At 46.8% G+C, this 26843-nt stretch overlaps 7 protein-coding genes and 1 non-coding gene across 8 annotated transcripts; 5 read left to right on the top strand and 3 right to left on the bottom strand.

Annotated features, from left to right (window-relative positions):
- Window positions 1–1370: 1370 nt before the first annotated feature.
- Window positions 1371–1749, top strand: ATNIH1004_011007 (uncharacterized protein; the record flags this gene model as incomplete). Its single annotated transcript, XM_033575573.1, has 2 exons — window positions 1371–1470; window positions 1562–1749. The coding sequence occupies 2 exons, from the start codon at window positions 1371–1373 to the stop codon at window positions 1747–1749; spliced, it is 288 nt and encodes a 95-aa protein (XP_033421428.1).
- Window positions 1750–2066: 317 nt separating this feature from the next.
- ATNIH1004_011006 (C40 family peptidase) lies at window positions 2067–2728 on the top strand (the record flags this gene model as incomplete). Its single annotated transcript, XM_033575572.1, has 2 exons — window positions 2067–2407; window positions 2464–2728. 2 exons carry the CDS (start codon window positions 2067–2069, stop codon window positions 2726–2728), a joined length of 606 nt encoding a protein of 201 aa, XP_033421427.1.
- A 1601-nt stretch (window positions 2729–4329) lies between these two features.
- Window positions 4330–4417, top strand: ATNIH1004_011005. Its single transcript has one exon. It is a non-coding gene; the product is annotated as a tRNA-Asp (tRNA).
- Window positions 4418–4570: 153 nt separating this feature from the next.
- ATNIH1004_011004 (high affinity methionine permease) lies at window positions 4571–6778 on the bottom strand (the record flags this gene model as incomplete). Its single annotated transcript, XM_033575571.1, has 10 exons — window positions 4571–4802; window positions 4857–5109; window positions 5170–5306; window positions 5368–5636; window positions 5696–5885; window positions 5947–6022; window positions 6077–6172; window positions 6232–6316; window positions 6394–6497; window positions 6544–6778. 10 exons carry the CDS (start codon window positions 6776–6778, stop codon window positions 4571–4573), a joined length of 1677 nt encoding a protein of 558 aa, XP_033421426.1.
- Window positions 6779–7777: 999 nt separating this feature from the next.
- ATNIH1004_011003 (putative ubiquitin conjugating enzyme) lies at window positions 7778–11139 on the bottom strand (the record flags this gene model as incomplete). The annotated part of the gene is made up of 2 exons (XM_033575570.1): window positions 7778–10923; window positions 10977–11139. The coding sequence occupies 2 exons, from the start codon at window positions 11137–11139 to the stop codon at window positions 7778–7780; spliced, it is 3309 nt and encodes a 1102-aa protein (XP_033421425.1).
- A 1611-nt stretch (window positions 11140–12750) lies between these two features.
- ATNIH1004_011002 (uncharacterized protein) lies at window positions 12751–16422 on the top strand (the record flags this gene model as incomplete). Its single annotated transcript, XM_033575569.1, has 5 exons — window positions 12751–12864; window positions 12917–13070; window positions 15495–15621; window positions 15681–15706; window positions 15776–16422. 5 exons carry the CDS (start codon window positions 12751–12753, stop codon window positions 16420–16422), a joined length of 1068 nt encoding a protein of 355 aa, XP_033421424.1.
- A 3940-nt stretch (window positions 16423–20362) lies between these two features.
- On the bottom strand, window positions 20363–21745 carry ATNIH1004_011001 (uncharacterized protein; the record flags this gene model as incomplete). The annotated part of the gene is made up of 1 exon (XM_033575568.1): window positions 20363–21745. The coding sequence occupies one exon, from the start codon at window positions 21743–21745 to the stop codon at window positions 20363–20365; it is 1383 nt and encodes a 460-aa protein (XP_033421423.1).
- Window positions 21746–25172: 3427 nt separating this feature from the next.
- Window positions 25173–26771, top strand: aglA (putative alpha-galactosidase; the record flags this gene model as incomplete). The annotated part of the gene is made up of 1 exon (XM_033575567.1): window positions 25173–26771. The coding sequence occupies one exon, from the start codon at window positions 25173–25175 to the stop codon at window positions 26769–26771; it is 1599 nt and encodes a 532-aa protein (XP_033421422.1).
- Between the last annotated feature and the right edge of the window lie 72 nt (window positions 26772–26843).

The following is a 26843-nucleotide window of genomic DNA, read 5'->3' as shown; positions in this document are numbered from 1 at the left end:
GTTGTCCATGGATCCACTAGGTCTGGCTGCTCTTGGCGGCTTCGGATTTCCGATGCTCATCGTACGAGAGAATCATCGCCCGAGAGATCGATGTTCAGGGGAAAAAAAAAAATTCTTCGAAATAGCTATCTGCTATACCTGCTATACAAACGCAATATCAACCAATCATATCACCATCCATACACCCGGTTTCAAGCATATCACCCGTGCGAATGTGACCTTAGATTGTACAAGTTTATCGACTAGATTATATATTTAGCTCGCATTGGGCGGTTGCATGAATTCCTCTTTCGAGATCTCTTCTCATTTCAGAATGAGCACTGGGAGAACGAACGCCAGAGTAATCACAGACACCGCTGTAATATTTAGTCCAGCTCCACTGGTGTACACGGAGCGAACTAGTACGCATATGCAAGGCATATCCGCACAATATTCTGGACTTGGGCGAGAAGAATAAAGAGAAAGAAATTCGGGTTACTGAGCACATTGTAAATAATCAGTTACTGACAAATGATCCCATTACAAAGGTAAGCAACAAAGACGGCCGATCAGTCCGTATTCCTGCGACGAACACCTGATGATTGAATTCTTTCAAGCGACAAACAAATAGCGCTATGGCTGTGACTGTGTCGCTTCAATACCCAGGGCCGGTACAGTGTCAAGAATGGGGGCATGGCGGAAGGATAGCTGCCTCCTGATTATTAGCCTGGCCGTAAATTCGGTGCAAATCATCCCATGGAGAAAGATGTTTCAAGCTCATCGCAATGGAGGTGACGGAAAAGTCTATGCAAGGTCGAAGATATGATATCTCAGACTGATACTAATTCGGCAAAAGATTAAAGGAAGGTGTTAATTATTGGCCCATCGTGCAGATCATGTGCGGATCATCGTGTGCAGAAAATCAATAGCGCTGATATATAGCTAGGCATAGAAGTCATACTTTTCGGTCGCTATTAGCTACATCGAGTACTCCATACTATCTAGGTATTCTAAGTATCCGTGGAACTGCTGGAATGCGCATCACAACCCCTAGCCTGTAGCAGAAATCAGACCAGCATAGACACCAAGGTGGCTGAAGGGTGCAGAGGAGGGTGATAGTATGGAGGAGAAAGAGAGGGAAGGAAATGATGATGTAGACAAGGATAACCTTCCCAAACAGCCATCTATGCCAGTGGACAGTCATAATTACCGTACTATATCAAAACATCCCTAATCTTACCAGCTGCCAGTTTCTGCCAATCAGATCTCGTCGTCGCCTGCGCGTACAAGAAATTGTAATACTGCCACGACACTCAGTACCAATTGAGTCACGCGTTCAGTCCAATGGCAGTGCGACAGCAATCTATTTTTGGATGTGACGACTTTCCGATATGAAAGATGACTGGCATTCGCCCTTCCAGAAGCATCTAATCATCCTGCCTCGATCCGACTGCATGGTCACAGCCGAGCGTGTACTCGGGCCTTCTACCTGTGAATGCTCGACTTGATATCAGATTAAAGGTAAGGATTGATTCAGTCTTGATCATCCAGAAACACACGCCATGCTAAAAATAATGCTCAGGGAAGATCGCGGCCCCTCCAGGTGCTCGTGTTTTACTTCTTGATGCGGATACGATCATCGCTGCGCTCAGTGCAGCTGAACCAACATTCGTCGGCCCCTGCAGACAGTTCAACGACAAGAAGCGGGATCGACCGTTCAGCTTCCCTGCCTCAGAGGCCCTGGTTTGCTCCATGTCGTCAATGAACTGAGACTGAGGCATGATATTCTGTCTTCATCGCTGCATTCATACGAGGGATGTGCGTACGTCTGAAGATGATGATCCTCGTATTCCACGAAACGACAACTATGTCTCGCTGCAGTATACAGAGGAACGAACACGACGTGACATAACCAACCTTATCAATGATACTATAATTAAGCCGGGATCGACAAGCGTTAATCTCGCTTGCGTTTCACATCCAGGCATAAATACCTCTCTCGACGTTGATATCGAGAAATCAATCAGAACATCTGACAACCCTCTCTGCACTTTGCCAACTTGCGAAGAAAACGTACAACATTTGCCATGAAACTCACCACCATTGCACTCCTCGGCAGTTTCGCCTCCAGCACCCTGGCCGCTCGCGGGTTCAGCTTCGTCCCTCGCAATGCCAGTAAACCCGACGTTGGCCAACAGGTCCTCGACAAGGCCATGACTGCAGCTGGAGTCCCGTACGCCTGGGGTGGCGGCTCCTGCGATGGGCCGTCCAAAGACCAGCCACCCTACCAGTACGGGGATGTCGGATACGATTGTTCTGGTCTGGTGTGCTGGGCCGTCTGCCAGGTCACTGGGCGCGATCTCTTCACCGAGGGGCTGCGCGTCACCTCCGACATGTACTGCGCTTCGGAGAAAAAGCTGGGTTACAAGTACGCCTTATGTCTAGATGCCCTGTGCTAGCATCCAAGGATACTGACTCTAGAAGGAAATACCCCTACGAGGAACGAAAGCCAGGTGATGCCATCTTCTTTGGAGGCGAGTGTGATTGCGGTGATAGCAGCAGCATTCATCACGTGGGATTGATGATGTACGTCTCATTTCTTACAGACGCTATGTCTCTGGCTAATCTTGATAGTGACTCGGGCGATCGTATGTGGAATGCTCCTAACGACCGCGTCAACCAGGTGCAGGAGAATAGCATCTCCAAATTTGGCGAGACCCCTTGCCCTTCTGTTATTCGGTTTACTTAAAACAGTGGTCGGCTAGGATATCTAGGGGTATGATATAGGGTAATTCTAAAAGAATGTGCCTCGTTATGATATTCATCATTATTTTTATTTCGTCCTTGTATTTTCAATTATCAGTGTTTGGTTTGAATATTATAGTTATTGGCAGATAATGCCAGTCTCCTTGAAGAACAGAATCAGTCCAGAAAATACACATTAGCCATATACACAGCACTCCCTAGCTTGTGGTTTAGAACAACGTCCACCATCAGATACATTCCACGCCGGTGAAGCTTCGGCTAGATTCATGAGATTCTCCGTATCGAGGCTGGAGCTGACAGTGTATCTACGCAGGACAACGATGGTCAGATGGACACGAAATAGATATCGAACACTTACATCTGCTGCTGCAAATAGCCATGATATGAGGTGCCATCACCTCTCTCCTCGTGAAACAGCTCTATTGCAAGAGCGATCCATATTACTGTGAATCCCATTCCCTGGATGTAATCAGGCTACAAAAATTTAGACCGGTCCAAGTCCAAGGAGAAAATCAAATGAGAACCTACGTGATTTATGATATCTTGCCGGCTACCAACGCAATATACCTATGGGCTTAGGTCAGAAGTGCTTTCCACCGAATACAGACACCTACTCGTTTGTTCACGTCACAAGGGGCTGCTGTAGAGTTGTCTGTCTGTCCAAGGAAAATAAGTGAATTGAGTCCACCATTCGGCAGGACTCCGGGAACAGGCCATCCCTGCTAGGCGAAGCAGTGCTGTCAGGAAATTGTGCATACACCTCATTGTAAACTTCAACAGATGAAGATAATTGAGAAATGAGAAACAGAGAGTACCAAGAACCTAGACACATATATTCTTTCTTCGCCCATCAAACCAAGAAAGTTGTACGAAAGGATAGAGATAGCGGCCTACTCCAATTAATCTGGGGGAGCCATCCGAGCAGGAAGATGACCTAACAGAGCCATGCACCCAGCGGGATGCCACATGGCTCTGGGATTTCAGCAGGTATCCTGTCTGTTTCCAGTCTCGTCAGGCCCTCCATCTGGCCACTTGGACTGGCGTTTTCAGGTCTTCTCTAATAATCAATCAGACTATGCCTATCAGGATATTGTACCAGATTCGGGGAATTGTAGGGCAAATGATTAGATGGAAACTTCCGTCTGACTCTCTAATAGGTATATGGCACCAACAGGATTCGACAATACTGCCTTCGTGGCAGGTGGCGCCTATCGTGCGTTTAGATTTGGCCGAACGCCGGCGCTACTTGATGGGATATTATTCCCTTTTCGTCTAGAAGTATACTGTTGGATGGCATCGCTTGGTGGTTTATCTTGCGAGTCCTGCCATGATCAAATTAAGAATATACAAGTATGGTGACAACGGAAAATATATATCAGAACCAAAGTCGTAGAAAGCCCCACAGCCAAGAGTAATATCAACAGTACTGTCGAGTAACACGATCCAATAGCCATGCAAAGAGTTTTTGGACAGAATACATGCCTCAGTTGGGTAAATATACGGAGTAAACAACATGAATGTTGGACTGGTATTATTTGCTTTTTTGGACATAATTTCATAAAATCGAGGATTTGACATAGCAAGTCCTCGATGGTCTAACGGTCATGATTTCCGCTTGTCACTCAATAGAGAACGAGCGCGGGAGACCTGGGTTCGACTCCCAGTCGGGGAGAATTTTTTCCCAGAAGTTTTATTCTGGTCATTGCGACGTCTTTTTTCTCTTTCGCTTTTTCGGCTTCTTTCTTTTTTACAAGCCTGGTATAAAGACCTTGCTTTCTATATGTTATACGATATACTATATTTAAATTTCTAAAATATACTGTTTCTAGACTGGCTTTCCCAACTCGGCTGAATTGGCGCGCACCCCCCTGTGACGAAGTCTCCCAGCAGCATCGTGCTCTGCATCCCAGCTCTCCAGATGATCATTGGGTACCTTGACCAATTTATGGGCCGTCGCACCTCCTTCCATTTTCAGAATCGTCTGTCGGAACTCATACCCTCCCATCTTGGGCAGGATCTTAATCCAGACATAATAGTATACACCACAAACGCCAATACTATGCTCCTGTTAATATACATCCATGAGATAAGACGTGCCCTGGATGACTTACATGGCAATTCCAACAACTAAGTACGTCCCATACCAGAAGCTGACATCTCCTCCGGTTGCGCCTCCTAATGGTGGATACCACGGAGCTACCAATAAGTACAAATTGGAGAGAATGGCGAAACAAACGGCGATATCCCAAGCACGATACCCAGACTTGGGGAAGTTTAGACGTTTGCGGTGGTAGCGCGTGAAGAGAAGTCCGATGGCAAGGAGGAAGTCAAATGCAGTCGCCGGGTACATACTTAGATCGACCACTGCGAAAGAACCGCTACGTCAGCTATGAGGGGCAAGTTCATGAATGGGCTGAGACAAACCGAAATTGAACGCATCCCCGGCCGGAGGAGCCAGGATCATTATCACCGTCAATGCCCACTTTAATGTGTATGGACCCAATGGTGTGCCGAAGGGACGCGTGGAGGTCCAGAATCCAGTAAATGGGAGTACTCCTTGTCTATTATATATTACACTGCGATGAGTATATGATTTCATGGAAAATGAGGGAGAAGACGAACCTGCCACATTCGCGAAGCACACGAGATTGCCCGATTAACACGGCAATCAGGTTGCCAAAAGCGCTGAGACAGATTAGGAAGTTGAGTGCGCGCGATGCGCCACTGGTTCCGAAGACCTTTTCAAAGAATAGGCTAGCCACTCCGATTTTGGATTTGAGGATCTCATCCTTTGATGCGGAGGTAAAGTAGGCGATATTAGCCAGCATGTAGAGGGTGGCTGTCAGGGTGAGGGAGACGGGGGCGCTCCATCGGAGGGTTTTGACAGGGTTCTAGCAGGGTTAGTGGCTGGGGATATGGGGAACGCATGGACAAGGAAGTCTGTACGTACTCGGACTTCGTTAACCACGTTGAAGGCATTTTCGTATCCCTTGTAGGAAAACATGACCTTGACCAGCGCATTGGTGGCTCCGTATACAGTCGCTGCTGAGGTGCCCTCGAAGGCATTTCGGAAGTTGATTTTGGAATCTGGAATGGCGGATACGTTGCCTCCAAGGACAACCAGGCCAGTGATGCCGATGCTGTTCACGGTTAGTATGTCACTGTTATCGGTGAGGTTGTGCAGAGGCAATGGGGATATACAAGATCAAGGTGATGAGCTTGACGAAGCCGATTGCGTTGGCCAGATGAAGCGACCATTTTGTATTGAAAACCAGCACTATCGCCGTTAATATATCGCGATACCTTTTCCTATGCCCGGAAGAAGACGAACCTAGGAAAGCAACGCTGTAGGAAGCAACAGCAACCCCCTTGAGCTGCCAGTCTGAGGCCTCGGACTCAGCGAGTTTGAAAAGGTACTGAGCCAACACTAGGGTCTTATCAGCATGTTGTTGTCCTGCGTAGCGCAACCAGAGCACTTCGCCATACCTACGGCATTGCTGCTACTAAATGAAAACAGCACCGTCTGCATTGCAAACACGGTCGGGAAGAAATATTTCGGTCGCGGGTAGGACTGTTCCAAATACACCACCTCTGATCCGGATCGACTGGGGAAGTAGGAGGCAAATTCAAGGTAGACAGACAACATACTCGAGGCAACCAGGTACCCGATGACCCAGTAGAATAGACTGAGACCCACGGAGCCAGCTCCGTTGAGAACGGTTGATGCTGAGGAATAGATGGGCTCGGATTAGCTGGACATCCACTGACAGTGCCAGCCAAATATCGTCATCTACTCACGCGTTGTGAAGACACCCGTGCCGATCATCTTGCTCAGGTTGAGAAACACCACAGTCACGTAGCCCACCGAGTATCCCAACGGCGAATTCACCTCGATCGGAGCCCCGCTGGCCTCTTGGTAGGTCAATTGAGTCGAGTTGGCTCCTCCTTCGGCCGTGAAATGCAAACTGCCATCATCGATGATGCTCACGTCGTCAGACCCCTCATCCTGTTTGGAGACTGTTGCCTTCGGCATGAAGGAGAACCCCATTTCCGTGAGCTGTCGATGGATTGAACCTCAGTGACAATGTGAAAAAAGCCGATCGCACTGGAGACATTTTATCGGTGGTGGGGTTTGTGGTGGTATATTTATCTGTAGGATATGACAGGCAAGGGCGATGGCAGAGACACGATGCTCATCATCAGATGCAATGACGTGATCTTTTTGGTCGCCTCATCTTGTCCAACCATATATAGAAGAATTCAACGACGGGGTGGAGGCAATCAGAAGTGTCAATGCGGCAGTGTAGTTACAGTGGCCAAGGCTTGTCGTCGGCGAAGATGACATATCGCAGCGTAGAAAAGTAGTGGAGGATTGACTTTTGGTTACATTGACAAGTTCTTGGAAGTTCAAGGGGATATAAGTAGTGTATTCCGAATCCAATGAAGTGGTTTGCACGTGGAAGACGTGGATGAGAAACAGTATAAGATCTTCATTTATCGCCAGAACTTATCCAGTTAAGAACGGGGGTAAAATAATATTAAAATATAATAAAAGATAAATTGCTAGGAATTCTTCCAAGAACCAGAACCATTTGGATGTCTATGCCATAAATCTGGACGTGAGATCGGGATTGCACGATCGCAGGGACCGATGACAGCATCGTTGTCGCCATTTCCCCCCATTGTTGGCCTTCAAGAGCGGAATCGCCTTCAGCCAGTAATCTCCCTGCCAATACTGTGCTTGGCGGCGTAAGCCTGTTTCTATGCCTATCTTGGGCTTTTTGTATTCCATTTAGAGTCTGTCTAAGTTGGACTAAACTGAGAAGAATTCTTTGCAGCCCGAGCCTCGAATTGTTGGTGAATAGGCGCAATATTGCCATGTCTCTATGGGCAAGAAGACTAAATGATTCAAAAAAAAAAAAAAAAAAAAAAAAAAAAAAAAAAAAAAAAAAGAATAAATAAAAATTTCCGGTCAATCCAATGATCTTAAACCCTTCAGACCACTCCTTTTGTATCCCCGTGAATAATGCAGCTAGCTCCACGAAACTTGGCAAAGATCTGCAGGAACTTGCCAGCCATGGAACTGACAAACTCTCACGTAGGCATCTACAGCCTCCCCCACGGAATAATCGGTTTTCTGAGATCGCTCGAGTCGTGCTGGCCGTGGATCTGTGCTCGTGATGGCTATCCGAACCTGCAGCAAGACTCTCTCAATGCTGGTTACCGGTGACCAGCCCGAGTTGGTGAGCAATTCCATGCAGACCGCTCCCCCGGCGGTAATATGCCCGCCACCTCCGTTGCTGAACAGGACAAATCGAGGACGAATAACCCGCACAAAGGGGGGAGACATGGGGAATTGGGGAGGGAAACGGATCTCGAGCACAACGCTTGTCATTTTGGCCTTTTTAAGGTCCCAGGCTAATGGGGAGTCCGAATCAAAGCTATGCATCTCGACAATCCATTGGTAGATATTGCTGATCAGATTCGGGTCAATATACCATCCAAGTTCATGCAGTGGCGCGTTGTTCTGGACTTTCAAGGTTGCCCGGAGATGCTGTTGAAGGGCCTTTGTAGCCTGTGTTGTGGCGTATTGCGGAGGCCCAAGAAGCTTTAGTGATGACTCTTGCAACTTCCCAGGACGATAGTCAGTTTGGGTCAAGTAGTCCGTACGCGCATGCCCTCCGATTCCTTTTGCGTCCAAACATCTTAGGTCTCCATCCTCACCGTCTGAGTTAAGCAGCATATCATCCTCCGCCAGTGTCGTAATGCTGTTGGCATCGTTGTCGCCACCGTCGTCAGACGTACAGATGGATTTGCTTTTTCTGTTGGTTTGCTGCTTGTGGGATTTGCTTGCAGTGCCCATTTCAGGGTTCTGCCCTCCACGACTGCTCAGGGCTGACAGTGGAATAACAATGGGTTTTTGGCTTGGTCCATAAGCTACATATCTCGGATCTTGGTGATAAATTGACGAGGGCTTGACGTTTGCCTGCTTCACCTTGGGGTCTTTGCATTGAATAAAAAGGTACCTTGGTTGAATCCATTCAAGCTGTTTAACGACATAACATGTCGAGGCCGTCACAAATTCTGCTGGTGCATTAACTACCTCGTTCAGCGAGATGGCTGAATGGATTGCCAGTTGGCTGTTAGGCCATATCTTATGGTTGCTGTATGCACTAGTATAGCTCATCGAAGTATTGAAATGGTTTGACATATACACACCGTCCCCACATGCACGACCATGTGCGACATACTTGAAGTGCAGGCCTTCTCGCAAAATGCTATGCCAATTATGCAGTGCACTACCATGCCAAGCAAAGAGAGTGGGATATTGGAGTTTAAGTCGGGAAGACGTGGACTTGACGGCTTGAACAAAACGCTGCTCTTTATCTGGGGCCCCCTGAGCCAACCTAAACTGCATGTACCCACCGACTCCCGCCACCTGGTGTTCGGGATTCTCGTCATACATAATGCACGACCGGTTCGATGCAACAATCCACCGAAGTACATACAGCGCAGCCGAGGAGATTTTCTCAGTCCACGTTGAGAGGGACCTCTCAGACCTGCCAGCCCACTGACTGGTCATGTATGAGCGCATGCAGTCTACATTTGGGAGGGTGTCTAGAAGCATTAGGATAGTAGCCCTTTTTTGTTTATCATCCAGGTTGTCAAAATCCGTGTTGTACACCGTGAATTGCACTTCTGGTGATCCTATCAATGGGTTGGCATTAGGACTCCCTATTGGGGTTGAAATCTGGTAGAATGGAGAGAAGACGTTGCTCATAACCCGACAGTGCCACTGAGCGTGACCTGATATTTCGCCAGTCTTTGTACGCTCGGTGAAAAGTATCCAATCGCCAGGTTTGAGACTCATTGGCCCTGTCACCTGAAGTTCCATCCGAGTTGTATTTAATTTAGCCGGATAAGCCTTTGCCTTTTCCTTACCAGTCCCGATGCTGGGGACCTGGAGTCCGAGCCCACTGGGGAAATCAGTGAGCTGCCCCGAACTCGCTCTTGCGTAGGCAAAGCTAATGAGCATGTCGACTACGTAAGGTTGTGATAAAATCTCCCACTCAAGGCTCGGGCCCATGCCCAGTCTCATATACTGGTACAGACATAGTCCCTTTGAGCAAACATACGGCTTCAGCGCCTCAAAGCCACTTTCGATCTTGCAGTAACAGTTGAGGCAGAACTCCACACACTTCACTAGGCGACGCAGAGTAAACTGCATTGCAAGCGGGGGAAATGATAGCCGAGAGGAGATCATGCCTGCATCAAAGAAATGATCAGCTTGGAGAAACGCCGGTGCGGAAGGATCCCAGTTGTCGGGTACCAGGTAAGCTGGCTCCTGGGACTCTTGCGCATCTGAAATCTTGCCTTGATTAGTGTTGAGGTATAGCTCCGCCCCTGTCCATGAATAACCGTGCTCGAGGCGGTATACCAGGAGTTGGGCGAAATGGTTATTGAGTAGGGAGCAAAGTGATTTGCTGATAAATAGAGGTCTGAGTTCCGGCCCTGCCGATCTGTGGGCAGTGTCTACAGTTGCTATATTTTGGGCCGTACTATCAAAAATCATCCAGGCGCAGTCAAGGCTTGGCTTGTAGGAATCACACACACCCACATGCATCTGAAACGGGGGGTTGACCCCTGACTTCACTTTCGAAATGATGCTGTCAAAGTGGGTATACCCTTGGGGGTAGCGAATGAGTAGCACTAGGTACTCCGAGGGACGAATATCCCATGCTTTCATAGCTTCGTAGGAAATGCCAAGTTTGCCGATTCGACAGGAAACTGCTAAAATAACAGCCTCTGATAGGTGGCCTAGATGGCCAACTTTGTAGCCGGCAGCTTTGACAGCACGCAGATCGACCCGCATTTCTGCCAGCATAGCCAGGTGGTCTTTGACAGGGCCGTATAGGTCGTCACCTTCTGATTCCCAGTCCATTCCATCATCAGACAGGAGAGGTGACGGGATATCCACATCGTCTTCAAGGTCCGTCGTGGAAGGTAGACCAAGAACGGCGTCGTCAAGGCAGCTGCTAATGTTCTCTAGGAAACCCTGAACGCTTGAGCAGATATCAGAAGGCTGGAAGCGCTCCAGGGCAGTTGACACCGCTTCTGGAATGGTATCTGTCGCTGCGAAGGCAAAGTACGTGTGATTTTTCGGATATTCTGAGGTATCTGACGGGGAATGTTAGATAGAACTGTATAGAAGGTTCCATTCTCGAAGTTACCTAGCACTGAGACTTGCAAATCGACCTTCTGGGCGCTGAACGGTAGGCTATAAGTAAAGTATATCGAACCATCTTCATCGCCCGGTCGGACGTCATTCAGATGTGCGAATAGGCCAGGCACCGAGGCTTGTGCAAGATCTCTCTGGAAATCTTTGCGGGGCATCCTGAGTTCAAAACGGACTGGCGGAGAGGAATGAGGAGAAGGGTCAGAAGTCTCAGCCTCAATAGGTGGGCGTTAAATGCACCTTATTAATCGTCCCTTAAGACGGCAACGGAAGAGTGGCTGATTTTGGTATTGCAACCTAGATGGAGGGGTGAGAGAACCATGAGGGAAGAAATGATAAATGCCCTTACATCTGGGGCCTGCGGGGAGAGTAAGGGAATTGCGAAAGAATGACAAACAACCGGACAAGTCGTGGATGATTCAGAAGAACGACCTTCAGCCTGGTGCCCAATGGGGTTAAGCGGCGGTCTAGGAACAGACCTGGACCTCTCAGAGGTGATACTTTGATACTTCTCTGTTTGACATTAGTTCTACTAGTATGTTGGGACAATCTTTGATTGTTGTGTGAACCTTATTTGTTTTGGTAAATATTTCCCTGGTTGCTCTTAAAGTTATACTACTTTATAACGGACGGCCGGAATAGAGTCCCCGTACCTGGACCGGATATGAACCTATTACTGGGTATAATAACATATTACCTAATTCCCGACGTCTAGACTTTAACTATTTCATTTCTTTTCATTTTTTTTTTTTTTTTAAAAAAAAGGCTACACGATATGGCCACTATACAAAATCAAGTCACAGACTATTTTGGTGGTATTTACTTGTACTCCATACATTGCGGGAAATATGGAATGGGACGAGACAGCTCCACCACAAATATCAGGTACATAAGCAAAGAAGAAGATAAAAAAAAATAGGTATGCCACCAGAAAAACAATCATGCACGTTGATCTCCTTGCATTGAGATCCTTTTGCAATAAACAGTACTGATAAATAGATTTCTAGATTGGTACTCCCTGTATATAGAGTGGAGACATAAGGGGCACTATAGTAAACTGATGATTCATCTACATCACCCATTCCTTTCTTATTAGGAACATTTCCCCGTTCCGTCCCGAGCAATCTCCGCGAGCTAAGTCCGACAGATTGTCCTATGCTGGATCACTTCATGTCAGAGCTCATAGGTATGAGCGATATTCAGCTTCATGGATCCTTGATCAAAATTGATTGACTATCTTGACTAATTTACATGAAGGTGCTTTCACCCTTGTGGGAGGTCGCTTACTACAGCGCTAAGCCTATTTGGTAAGCGGCAACCTCGACAACTTTATATGCTTGTCCACCGGATTGCCCCTCTAAGGCGTCAAGGGGACAGAGCTAAGCCCCTTAGTCTGCTCACTATCCCCCTATTCGATGCATCGCGTCAACAATCCTCCGACCATGTCTGTTGTAGAGCGACATCATCCGTTCAAGCACAAACGCTTTGTGACCTCTTGCTCCGAGAGTGCCACCGTAGGAAGCAGAAAGTACTATCCTAAGCTCCAATGGCCTTCGCACTTTCTTCGGGGTCTAGTTGACGTATCAATTATCCAGCGTGATCTCAAAAACCCTTGTAATAACTGCTTAGCCCGAAATGTTGGGGACAGGTGCTTTTATAACACATCACTAGTACTTACTGTAGGTGATTACATTTGTTTTGCTTAATTCTCGTCTCCTAATCTTTTAATGGTCGTTATAATAGGAGAAATAGTAATAGACTAGGTTCCCATGTTGGGGACGATGATCAAGAAAGGCCCAAACAGGGGTGGTCAACACTCACGCCTCGAGCGACCTGGGATACTACGTGGTCGCGGAAGTAACGTATTCGTCGGATTAAACCAGGTAGGTAATAGCGCAGAACCAATGGCATCAGTTTCATGCTAAATAACGATAGGTGCTGCAAAATGAGGACGAGTTTAAGGCCATTACTGCGACTTACAACCGGCCATTTCGATCTCCGTTGCTGAAGGCACATGCCCGTTTATTGACGGTGCAGTTGCCGCCCAAGGCTGTTTTTGAGGAGCTTATTTCTGTGTTTTTTTCTCCGTGTGAGCTGGCACTACTTTACTGTGGAAAAGTTTTACATCGACGATTTCTACTCCCATTGGCAATATGCCAGGAAAATAGGTGCCGTTGGTCTGTCCATGGAGCTACGGTATTTTCCCGCAGTGGTTTTCAAGTAATTGCCCTGTCACTTCAGTTTTTACCCCCGCTGCGTTGATGCTCAAGCAATCAACCTAGGGGTGAGCCTCTCCCCACAGGTACGCGATATGGGCGAAGAGCTGGCCTCGATCCTAGGCATGCCGGGAATGGCTGTCACCGCGGTCCAGGCATGCCTCTTGGGGGCAGCGTGGTTGAAGAACTAAAGCAAGGGAAACGACGCATGGCATAGTGTGGGAAATGCAATTAGGTTGGCTATGTCACCGCGCCAGTTTATATATCGGGCTATCATTTAACGTGTATGATGCAGACAAACCCAAGAGCTCGAGCTCACCGACATAAAACTATCCAACAGCAAGAGTCGAACAATCTTGGGTTTTGGCCACGTCTGTTCCCCGTCGATTGACCCATCGGTTTAGTCTTATGGCCATGATTTTGGGCCGACCTCGGACCATTCACCCTGACGATTGCGACGTGAAACTGCCAATTGACTGTAATATCCCAAACGGTCCATCCAAAATGCACCGATGACTGTTCAACCCGGCGAAACCCAGAATGGACCAACTACAATTCCAGCATCTTGATTCCGCTACGCACTGGCTGAAAAGGTTCCACGAAATGCGTCCGCTGAAGCACACAAACCTCATCCTATAGACTGCACCACCATCCAGTCTCTCCACGAGCAGGTCATTTCGCTGCTGGATAATTGGCCGCCGTTTCTCAGACCCAAGAATCCAGACACCTGTGATGCTGAACATCCCTCTTTGCTCAACAGCGGGAGGAGGTCCTGATTACGGCCAATCTATTTCTGGCGATCTTGCACTAACTCCACATCGTCACCAGTGCAGAGAGCCAAAAAACCACATTGCAGGCTACCCTGGCTACTCTTGAGTGGCAGCAGCGGTTCTTTGCACAGACTAATGAACACCAGTGCCCTCTTATTTGGTCTTGCCTTCTACACCATCGACGCAGGGATTTTGGTGTCCATTATTGTGGCGCCATATCCACCTCAGAACCCCGAAGCCAAGAAACATATTGACCTGGCCCTCCAACAAGTCATCGAGCGACAGTCTTTAGTCTTGTTCTCAGAGTACTCCGTACCTTACTCTCCCCCTAGACAGTACTCCGTTCAATCATCGAGTTTGTTCCATAGCTAACTTCCGAGCCTACAATTGGGGGATTGGCAGGCTAAAAATTATATACAGAGCCCTATTCTGATATCACTTTGAATTGAAATCATAGCTTGGGGTAAATAGAAGACTGGAATAGGCAATCGTGTCAGGAGTACGCTGGCTAGTATGTAAATAATAGCTCCGAATTGTAGAACATTAATAAACTACACGCCTTGGAGTTTCTTTCTGACACAGATAATCAAAGTAGGCAAATAAGAATTTTCTATTTAGTATAATTAATAATTGTCTTACAGCCCATCAACGTACTTCGATATTATATAATAAAGTAATAACAAACCGGTATTAAGCGATAGGGCCAAGTCTGCTCCGTTAGGCCATTTCATATAACTCCAAACCCATCGTAGAAGCGCAGTGAACGATACGATAGAAGGTAAGCTAAAGAGTTAGCTTTAGATATCCTAGTATTTTATTGAAAAGAACCCTACTTACGTCCACGGATTTCGTACGATCCTTTGAAGAATAGTAACACTTCGCGAAGGAATTGACAGAGAGGAGGAGTGAGGAATTGACGTAGTGGTTTTTTTTATTGATATCCATTTGATTGGATCTGACAGTAGAATAGATTATAATCGCTCGAAGAAAGGAAGAGAGAGGTTGTATGGAATAGTTCCCCCTAGGAATTAATGGTAGTTGAATAAAATAAAGACCGATCACACCATCTTCCTGGCCAAGCGAGGTATCTATGTAACCGATTCCTTAGACTATCGCTAACCGACCCATCCGCTAACAGTCCGAGGTTTCGTAGGCCAGTTATCCACTATCCACTGTTTGTGTGTTTTGAGGTTTCTGATTCTAAACTCCTTATGGAGACATGGATTTTACATAATAGGAAGCTCCAGTAGCTCAATAGCCCATCTTTTTGTGGGACTCATTATATTATTTTTTAAGTGCAAATTTTATATCCAAAATCTGGTAGTCTCTAACATCCCAGTCTAAACTCGAACGTACAGCTATAAATATTGAGGAGGGAAATGCAAAACAGCTAAACCCTTTAGTTGCAACAACTGCTCGAATATATCAGCATGAAGTTCTCAGTCTTCCTTTTCCCCCTCCTAGCCACAAGCTAAGTCGCTCTGGCGGCACCTACTGCTACAGTGGATGTTGCTGAGCTTCCTTCAGATACGACCCTTGAGATCCGTTCTCCCAATCCGGCTGCCGAGTCCCTGGCGATTCTGGAGCGGAGGGACACTAGGGTCTGTGAGATAATCAATCGAACGATTCGTTCTATTGGTACTAGCAAATTCACGTAAGGCGCATGCTGTCCTCTCGACCCCTAATAATATCAAGAAACTAATGATTTTCTAGGCTTGTCTATATCACAATGGGCACGGGTCTTGCTTGATCCATCTGTGAATACGCCGATGGTAGTAGATGTGCTGATCTATCGTACATTATTCAAGCCGGTCTAACCTTGGTCTATGTCGCTGCCGCCCACTACTCTGGATCCATTCCCGAAGGACTGCCGACCAAACGTCACGCCGATGTTTCCCAGGACTATTTCCGGCTATGGGAGACTATGTTGTCTAGCAGTGATGATATCTCGTACGACAGTCTCGCTCCTCTCTCGATTCCCTCAGATAGTGCTACCTTGACTAGACGACGCCAGGGCGAGCTTTCTCTTGTCCACGGATTCCAGATTATTGGTTTCGCCCTTGACAACTCTCCGAAGCACGATATCATCGCCAGCCACTATGAAAACGGCGACACTGTTCTTCAACTGCCACTTCCAGGACGGGGTTCTGGCGCGAATAGTACTGAGGGGTTCAATTTAAATAAGCGATTCGACAAACCTGGGTTTAAAATTTCGTTTGCTACCAGGGAGAGATTGAAACTCACCCAAGCTCATCAAAAGTCTATGGCACTGGCGGGGGCTGCGACGTGGGCTGTCTATGCGGACAACGTCAGCCACAAGATGAATAAGTTTATTGGTTTTGCTGAGACAGAACATGCAGCCAACTTTTACTACCGGATTATTTCAGAGATCAGAGGATTCGGAACTAATTACGAGACTGTTGATGTTTGCGGTGGAATGGCATCATACTTGTAAAAAGACTCGGTGTATGGTGGGGGCTATGTTACTCCCTTGACAGTTACTTCCAACCTTATCATGCTGAAGCCAGATGGGCACGAACTGATGTTCCTTGTTTATGCATCGATCACTCGCAACGATGACTAGCGAGCGAGTTTTTGTGAGCCGCCCGACTGATGGGCAAGGGTTGCTTTTGGTGATAAGGATACAATGATGTATGTCTTTGCATGTACTGTCAGAATTATTTTGCGCGGACTTTGCTTAAAAATACATTCATCGAGGCATCAAGTAGAATCAAACATCTTTTAGAGTTACATTCTGCTTCACGATCATCGACTCAAGTGATACGTGTATGTCTTGCCTGCCTAGTGCTGTTTGCTCTATCCATCTAAAGACGGGAGATAGCCACTTTCCTAAAGCCTACGCATTCAACAGACCTATCTGCGAAGACGGTGGCTTAAGCAGTAAGGGAAGATGATGGCCTACACAAACAATGGCCCTAGACATTGAACAGCCTAGGCTATCAGGGGAGACCAGATATCTCAGGTCCAAAGGACGGGTGGCGCAATGTGGTGGGCAAAGGTAGCAGCGATAGGAAGGGAAATAGTAGTCTAATTAAAACAGTAATTACCACATCACATATCTTCCAGAGCACGGTTGTCGCCAAAATAAGGCCGCAGACATGCGAAGGTCGCAGGAGGCCGCCGCCTAGAGAGGGTCAGGGCCCGAATAGGGCTGCTGCCTTAAAGATAGCTATATAAAAAATAACTGGTGTTCCAGGATGGCGACCAATCCGGACAAATCCACGGCACTGTGATAGAAGTATAAGGGAACCTACCTTCACTGTCTTAGAGGCTAAAACTGGTAGGACTGAAAAAAAGCTTACTGTCTGAGGCAAAACCCCTTTCACGAGGAACAGAAGATCCATGGTTTATAAATTATTTGGCTATACTTACAACATCAAGTCTCTCCTCCATCTTTCTTATTCTTCCTTGCCCCTTATCAATCTATCCCTTATCCACCATTATTACTTGTCACCTTCCACATCGTTTTCTTATAATCCTCTTGCTACCATGGAACTTGTTTATTTCCCAGAGAGTGCATGGATTGGGAAACTGATTTACTTTTTCGATATTGGTTATTTGTGGACTGATAATTATAAAACGACCGCTTGTGCTGGTACTACTTTCAAATGCCAGAAACTTGGGAACCCTGCCCAGGAGGCCCTTATGAAGGTCCTTATCGAAGTCCCCTACAGCGGCACAGAGTTCCACCCTTTAGGTGTTCGTGGCGCCTAAGCATCTGCTAACATTCCAAGAGACTAAATTTACCACTCTCCCAGCTATCCCGCATGGGACCAGAGAGTAGCTAATGCTCCTCGAGCCGTCCCTGACGGATAACCTTATATTCGTGATCAACCATGGCCTTTAAAAAGATCGACAGCCGGCACTCGAATACTCTGCTCCAATCCTCGAGACCGCCAGGCTAGTATTCAGGCTTCTTCGTGACCATCAATGCGACTGGGAACGGGGCTGAGACTGGCTAGGGGTTGGTGCGTGGAGCTCGGAAGGAACAGTATTGTCCGTTGTAACGGAGGATCTTTATATGTACTACACGAGTAGCAAGCCCTAGGGCACTTGGAGTGGGTGTTGTAATCTGGGCGTCATAATGCCGAATGTAGAAATATATGTTCGTGTGAATTATCTACACCAAGCACTGAGTAATATGCCAAATAACGCTTAGCCCATGTAGGGCGTGCCACTCCCTAAAAATAAACTTAGAACCTCTCAATGGTCTAAGCTCTGGCTAACAGCAGTTGCAACCGCAACAACACAGATGTTGCAAAAAAGAATAGCATGTAGCGAATGTGCCACCCTTCCACAACCATAAAAGCATAAACCGTTTTCCCATATGGGTTCGCAGCGTCCGAATACTTGTCAAATGCGAGAGATCTGTTACACCGTAGATTACTTTAGGGACATGAAATTTATGACAAACTTATACGTGGTAACAAATCTATTGATCCGTAAAAATTCGATAGCCTTAGTTTCAATACCGTTTTGCCAGTAGTACTCAAGAACTGATGGTAAGATTTTGTAATCTTCTCTGCGAGTTGATAACTCTCGGACATGCCGAACGATACAGTAGGGTATGTCAACTGCATTCTCTATAGTATTCGGGCAGTAGCTCCCGCTATCACACGAGGGTTGGCCCAGGACGTTTAGGCCACATGCAAACGGCTCTATAGGGCTCTCGAGGGCCGTTTTGATTGCTTCATTAAGGTTCTTTTGTAATCCATCATAATCGAAGTCTGTGACGACAACACAAATTTCATTCTTGGCTAGGTTATAGCTCATAAAGCGAATCTGCTTCTTGTTATCTTGAAGACTATATGAAATGCATGATTTTACCATAACTTCTTTTACTCCAACAGCAGAATAAAATGAATGCGGGTGAGGCAGGAATAATTGACACAGCTGTCAAACAGACTTGGTAGTACGGAGAGACTCAGTGGTGCAAACAGACTCAGTAGTGGGGGCAGACTCAGGGATAGACTCAGTAGTGGGGATAGACTCACTGGTGCGAAGAGACTCAGTGGTGCGGACGGACTCTGTAGGATCGCTGCCCTGCCGCAGGCGACAGAGTAACGGGTCAATGAGACCCTTTCTTTAACCGCAGCAAGAATGACTGCAGAAGCCACTGCTGCGCTAAGCTTCTCTAGCTTTTATAGCTGTGTCAAGTGTTCCTGCCTCACCCAATAGTTGACTAACTTTACCAGCCTGAGGCGCTAGGACTGCAGGCATAGAGGGGCATGGCTGAGCACACCTCAGCGCACCTCTGAGCCTCAGCGCACCCAACTCCCCACTACGGCCTACTTTCTCACTGCTATAATTGACAAATAAACTCCTGGTGATTAACGGGAGTACTGTGGCACTAAGCTCGTATTACAGACTATCTGCAAAGACTGCAGTGCAAGTGCTCCATGCACTGAGGGCAAAGCATTAATTTCACGAAAGACGAGGGATAAAAATGGATAAAAGACGACAGATCCAGCCGCCCACAATTGAACGGCGCAAGGGGTAATTATATGGCGGTCTTGTAAGAAGGGGGGGCATGTGCTTATAGTCTCATGATCGTCTTTTAGATATGCCAATATTCTTAGGTCTATTATAGTCTTAAGCCTTCCCCTGTAATAGGACAGCTGAGTCATGACAGTATTTGTCTCAAGACAGCAAACATGAGACAATAGAAGATCCATGACAGGAGGCACAGGCCAGTGGTTACAAGAGCCTTGGCTTGGGTAGCCTGGCTTAAACCAATCCAGCCATGACAATAGGCCCAAGACTGGATTCTTGGATCCACCTCTCTCTCGTAACTGATCTTGTCTTGAGACACTCGGTACAGGTTGTACATTGTCTTGTGCCTTCTATCTTGTTACACACTGTCTTGACTCCACCGTCTTAAGTGTGCCCGTGAGAGGGCGAACTGTACTCTTGGGAAATGCAACTATTCTAAAAACTCGGGTTGCTCTCCGCGGATTCAATTATTCAATACCCGCTGCTCTGGCTGAAACGTCATCGTGCCAAAACAATGTCAAATAAACCCGATAACGACAGATGAGTGGTAAGTCTATGGAGGAGAGATCTCCTGCAGCCAATTAAGATGAGAGACCTCGAGCATAGGCCTGACCCCTATTTAATAGAGAAGATTCAACAACTGCATGCTCTTGATAATAAGACTATGCGTGATTCGCTTGACGGCTCTAACTCGTAAAAGTATATTTATAATATTGGTAGATAGCCTGCTACTGTACTGTTTTGTTTTTTAATAATAAGATCTTAAATATAGCTGTATTTTGGGGGGAGGGAAAGCCCTTCGTCCGGTCCTTTTTCCAAAAGTTGTATTCTAAATAATTCCGATGTTTTAACGATCTAAATCATTGCGCTGCTCCAGCTCATCATCCTATATACACCGCGTACTTTTTCCAGTCTTTATCAACATTCAGCCGTTCCCAATCTTCATCTCTAAGGCAAAGTGCAACTGCCAGATCACCATTCGGTGACTTTGGCATAATATATATGAGACTCTCAACTGGAACACACCGCGGTCGGCGCACAACATCCGGCTTCCCAAGCCCAAGGTTGAAGTCGAGGTCGTAAAGGTTAACTTTGGCCCACGAACTAAGCAACATACCGGATGAGATGTCAACTGCTGCCGTGATAAGGATTTTGCTCTTGTCGGCGCAACGATTCAGAAACGTCGCGAGGGCCCGGGTGTCGTAGGCTAAGTCTCGGACTTTGGGGTCTAGCTGTCTGCGCAGCTGTGACGCAATAATTCCTAGAGGCTCTTGACTCAAATCTTGCAATGCGGATTTGCTGTACGCCATGTTCGATAACGTTCCAGGGTATGTGCTGGGGATGCCCAAGCACTGCCGGGCATCAAGTGCGCGCGCAAATGTCGACAGTGTCCCGGGTTCGAGTCGAGACTCACGGGCCCGGGATGTGCATTTCCAGATAAAAGCACAGAGGGCATCATCGGTCGAGATGAAGCCACAGTGAGGGTCTTTGGTTTGCGTCGCTAGAGACTTTAAGGCCTGCAACGAGGCCGCGGCAAATTCAACATAGCGCCAGGAGGAAATTGACGGGGCTTCTTCCAAGAGAGTTGTATTATTACTGGTAGATTTTGGTGAAAGATTCGCCATTTGAACATCTAGCTCAGGGCCCGGTTCCCACGAGTCATCTAGCAAGGGAACAGATTTGCTTTTATCCATATTCCCAATGAATAGCTCTTCATCAGAGAAGGCGAGATTATAGCAAGCTTTGGACAACCAGTTGATGATACTTGCCTGCCCGGCCATGTCCATAACGTTGTGTTGCCCAACAAAGGTGAGTACAAGACCCCCGGATATGAAGTTCACCTGTACGGCAAACACAGGTCCAGTCTCGGCCACCAGGCCGATGGAGCTTCCAGGTAGGTTAAGTGTCATGCAAGGTGCAATGACGCTCTCGTCGAACATGGTAAATGGAAATTTGGCTTCGCGCATGGAGTCTATTGTTGGCGCCGAAGGATCGGTTCGTAAATCTTTGATGACGAGCGGGATCTCAGCTGTTGGAGCGATCCGGAATGTACCAGTAACGCCTTCACTTGCTCCCTCGTTGATGACAATTCCGGCGAGCCATGGGAAGCTCTCCCCCAGTCTGTTCAGTCCATTTCTCAAGGTGCCGACAATATGGCCATGGGAAGATGGGTCAGGAATGGGATAGACGGAACAGATTTGGGTGTATAACTTGTGGAGGGTAGGTTGAGTACCCAAAATGTCCAGACGGTCATTTTCCAGCATTTTTAATCGCGATAAGACACTGGTTGGCTTTTGAACTCGTAAGGTTGAAAGTTGGGACTCGGAACGCGGAACGTGGAACGGAGGTTTATGTTTAATCTTAGACCTTCCGAGGATTGATCTTGGCTTACCGGAAATGGATTGGTCAACATGAGACATGACGAGTCATTTCAAGTCATTTCAAGGTAGGGAGTGCATCACCAAAAGGACCCGCAAGCCTACTCCTATTCTCTCGTTTTCAAAGGCAAAATTAATTGGCCTAAAATCATGTAATTGCTCTTCCTCTCGTCGTCATCCGCCATGGCAGTGTCCTCCAAGCCTCCAAAGCTATAATCTTCTGGCATTGCTATGCGCCCCACAGTTGCTTCTATAATGAAAGGCAATGACTATCGTGAGCTTTTTGCCTATATTTGTCTCCACTGTTTTCTACTGTCCATTGTCCGAGCCGCTCCCCAGAGAGAGGCTCCAATGCCCACAGTTACCTCCCAACTGAAAATTTCCAAAGACTTATCGATAAAAGTTGGGTCCGTCTATGAAGCAGAATACGGCTTCGATCCGCTTTTAGAACACCAGAATCACTGGCTACCATTTTATAGGGTTATACACGTAATTATATCTACCCCCTGATGGTGGTATACTCATTCCGTTCTTCAGTCCCGCAAGATCGTCTTTGGCAGACCTTGTGACGGCCAAGCAACTTGATGAAATTGGTGCTATCTAACGAAAATTTCAAACGTGCGGAGGAGAAGAAAGGTGGTGAGGGGACTATGCGGGGGTTGGTTAGTATAGAAAATCGGGCTTCATTGGCCCTTTATCACTGATGAAGTGGCCATCACTGCGGGGTTGGTACCCCAACCAACAATACTTTAGCTGGCCCTTGGTTTGGCCAAGGTTGACGGCCTTCTGTGGCACAGTTCTCAGGTCACAATTTTATACTGTAAAAAGTCCAGGAGAATTACTGGCTGCATTCCCCACTACATTTCAAGTTTATATTTCGGAGGTGCTGCGGTCTATTAGCCTGTCTTGTAATACTGGTGCCGCAGGGCAGCTCCATTGTCCAAACAGCTAGTAAGATATATTTGTGTTTTGGCCTAATTATCTACATTACGCTTTTTACTAACTCTGCAACGTTTCCCTCCGGTGAAATCCTAACTTCAATATATAATACAATGCATTAAATTCCTGAAATAATTTTTAATATATACTAATACTATATTTTATGGAAAACCAGCTCCACTGCTGCTTGCAATAATTAGAACAAACAAAACAGAGGTCCAGTCCCCATGTAAAACAAAGGAGTATGATAAAACTAATAAGCATGCTAAATTTTAAGGCCAATCTTAAATCCACGGACGATACTAAATAGTAGAGACTAATCAGGTCACAGTCGAATATATATTAATAGCGTGCTGTTAGAGGTGTATTTTGTAAAAAAACTATTTATTGTAAATATTACACCTTAGCGTTGAGATATGCTGAAGGTGTTTTTGTTAATATATTTTGTAATATCTTTATAGCTCGCGAATGTGTACATCCGCTTCTCAATGTGCAAGTCTTGTGATGGTTTGGTTGTCTCTGCGCTAGTAGAGATAAAACCACTTGACCATATAAAAAGGTACAAGACGACTGATCGAAGATCAGTCGCATCTAGCGCCCTATATAGGAGCGAAGGCCATGCCTGAGCAATACATTGGGTTCAACCCTTGACATTACTAGCCCAAATAAATAAAACAGAACAAGGGCCTCTTATCCTTCTTCTTGGATCTCTTGTTTTTTATAATTTCCTATCTTTTATCACAGATTAAAGAGCAGCTGCCAATCGGTCTTCCACAAGGGAATAAGTTTTAGTTACGTTTGTATCTTATATACTTTTATTCTTATTGGTCGCTTTCACAGCAATATTATCCTTGGAAGACTGTTTGTCCCGCGGAAGACGGTAAGTATTACCTTTTTTAAAAAGTAAGTAAGCAGTCACTGTGTTAATAGCTTTTACCTGTCTAGCTATCTCCTCCAATGTTGGTCGAGGCAAGGTGAGAAGGTCTTTGTTTTATCCAGTTTAACCCTAGACAGCTAGTATTGGATTTCTTATATTAGCTATTCCCGGTTGTACTTTGTTTAAATCTAAGAAAAAAGTGTTATCTTATACTCGCTGCTTAGCACTTGTTATTTTTTTATTTAGTTTTTAATACATCGCATACTTCTTTGTTTCTTGGTGCTTTGACAAATAGCACCCTATTTATTAGCCAAGCTTATCACGCCGGTGGACCAACTTAATAATTTCTGGCTGTTAATTGATACGTAAAGATTATGCGGTAGTTACTTCTTGGGGGTGATTTGGATTAATAGTTTGGCTTATCCAGCAAGTAGCCTGCATAATCTTGTCCTCTGGGTTAAGGCCACGGATAATCGCAGGAAGATTTTTGTTAATCCTCCTGCTAAGGTAGTACTTCAAAAAAGTGCATGTGTCAGCGTGATATGTAATAGGATTTTATAATAGGTTACTTACAGAGCCTTGGACATAATTAGTAACTTAGTTATCCACCTGTTTAGCCTTAGTTAGGGCTATATACTACTACTATCTAATGCCGTGCCAGCACCATATCGCAGGCTGTATGGACAGGTGATTTGCTAAATCCTGTAATAGCACTAATCTTCTTAACCCACGGCTCCAGGGTTGAATAGGGAAAAGGCTGATTTGGGGAGATACTAATTCCTTGTAGTGTTTGTTTTAAATTTGGAATACTAGGATATTATCTAATACTAGGTTAAAATAGAGCCGTGATTTATTGCATTTTCCCCGGATCCTTATTTAGGGGAGCTTGTTTGCAGAAGTTAGCACCTCTTTACTATCTACCCTGTTAAAGGCGCGGCTTATAAAAAAAGGGCCTAATAGGAACATATACAAACTAAGAACAAGTAAAGGGGTAAAAATAATTTCGGGAAGTATATACATGTTCCTGAAGAACAGGTTAGACCTAGCAGTATTTCTATTATTAACTTACACATCCTTAGCACCCAGTCAGTCCTTGGTAAATTTAAAGGTGAATTCGATGACAATGCGATATGGGCCTCCCTAAAGTTTTTAAAGCAAGCTAACTTAAATATGCCGGTATCGCAGATTTAAAATGGCTTGGGGACCGTTTGTTGCGAGACCGGCGAGCTGCAGGAAGAGTCCCAGTTCGATACGATGAGTCCAAATTTCTTTTTTGTTGTGCTTATGGTACCAATCCACCTATCGACCCATAACTCCCGCAGATCAATGGCACGGTGGTATCTGCAGATCGCCAGCGTGAGGGGAAATCGCGCGGTGCCTGACGATGAATGCAATGCATACCCCGCAATTGGCATATATAAGGTGGATTCAGAATGCCGAGGATCTGCACTGCACTGCCTTACTCTAATTCAATTCTATTGAAAAAATATTGCTACGATGAAGACACTTTTCAGAACCACGCTCGCCATAGCGACAACCATGATCCCACTACTAGCACACGCTTCCGTAGAAACACCAGGCCTCCTCCCCGCTCCCCCGATGGGATTCAACAACTGGGCACGGTTCATGTGTGACCTGAACGAGACACTATTCGTCGAGACAGCAGATCGAATGGTATCGAACGGGCTCCTCTCCGCAGGGTACGAATGGATCAACCTAGATGATTGCTGGATGACGCACGAACGGGCATCGAACGGTTCCCTGGAATGGAATTCGACCCTGTTCCCGCGGGGACTACCATGGCTGGGAGAATACGTCAAGGGCAAGGGATTCCGGTTCGGTATCTACGAGGATGCAGGCACGCAGACCTGCGGCGGATATCCCGGGTCATTGGGCCATGAGCAGCAAGATGCGGAGACATTTGCGTCATGGGGCGTGGAGTATCTCAAACTAGATGGATGTAATGTGTCCCCCCAGGGGGGACGGACATTGCAGGAGGAATACGAGCATCTGTATAGCATGTGGCATGGGATTCTCAGTGGGATGGAGAAACCGTTGGTGTTTTCCGAGTCGGCTCCAGCATATTTCGTGAATGAGAAGAGTCTTACCGATTGGTATAAAGTGATGGGATGGGTGCCCGGGTATGGGGAGTTGGCGAGACATTCGAACGATATCATCGTGTATGGAGGACAGGGCAGTGCGTGGGACAGCGTGATGCTGAACTATCATTACAACACGTTGGTTGCGCGGTACCAGCGTCCCGGGTACTATAACGATCCGGATTTTCTAATTGTCGACCATCCGGGACTGACGATGGATGAGAAACGGTCGCAGTTTGCGCTGTGGGCGTCGTTCTCTGCGCCGCTTATCATTAGCGCGTACATGCCCGACGTGACGGAGGAGGAGCTCGCGTTCCTGACCAACCGCGCCTTGATTGAGGTGGATCAGGATCCGAAAGCCCAGCAAGCGACTTTGGCGAGTCGCGACCAGAGCCTGGATGTGTTGACCCGCAGTCTGGCGAACGGGGATCGGCTCGTGACGGTGCTGAACCGTGGATCCGGGTCCACGAGCCATTCGGTGCCCGTGTCCTGGCTGGGGTTGTCGTCTGAATGTGCTTATGATGCGGAGAACTTGTGGGATGGTTCAAAGCAGAAGGTCGACGGACAGATCAAGGTCCAGCTGGCATCGCATGCGACCGGGGTGTATCGGCTTCATTTGCCGGAGGGATGCGAGACGGTGATCCCGACGGGTCTGGTTTTCAACACCAAGTCGGGAAATTGTCTCACGGAGGCCAATGGGTCCGTGAGATTTGAAGCGTGCAAGGGAGATGAGTCGCAGATCTGGCAGATGCGCTCCTCAGGGGAGTTGCGCCCGCTTTCTCAGACTGAGCGGTGTTTGACTGCCCGTGGCAAAGCCGTGTCTCTTGAGCCGTGCAAGGGAGACGCACAGAAATGGTCATACGGGCTATCGGGGAATCTTAAGAACGACAACACGGAGAGCTGTTTGACGGAGGGATTGGAGGTCTTGAGCAGCTGTGGCCAGGAGATGGACAGTCAGGTATTTGGATTGCCCAGTGGAGTGCATCTGTTTGAATGATGGGAATACGTCATGTTGAAGCGTGAGGAAATACAAGATTGTGGATAGCCCTAATTCGAACCCTGGAGTCAG

This window comes from Aspergillus tanneri, assembly GCF_003426965.1.
Source record: "Aspergillus tanneri strain NIH1004 chromosome Unknown AapTan_8_pilon_pilon_pilon, whole genome shotgun sequence".
NCBI classification, from domain to species: Eukaryota; Fungi; Ascomycota; class Eurotiomycetes; order Eurotiales; family Aspergillaceae; genus Aspergillus; species Aspergillus tanneri.
The sequence above is the reverse complement of the archived record's forward strand: the minus strand, read 5'-3'. Positions and strand labels throughout refer to the sequence as shown.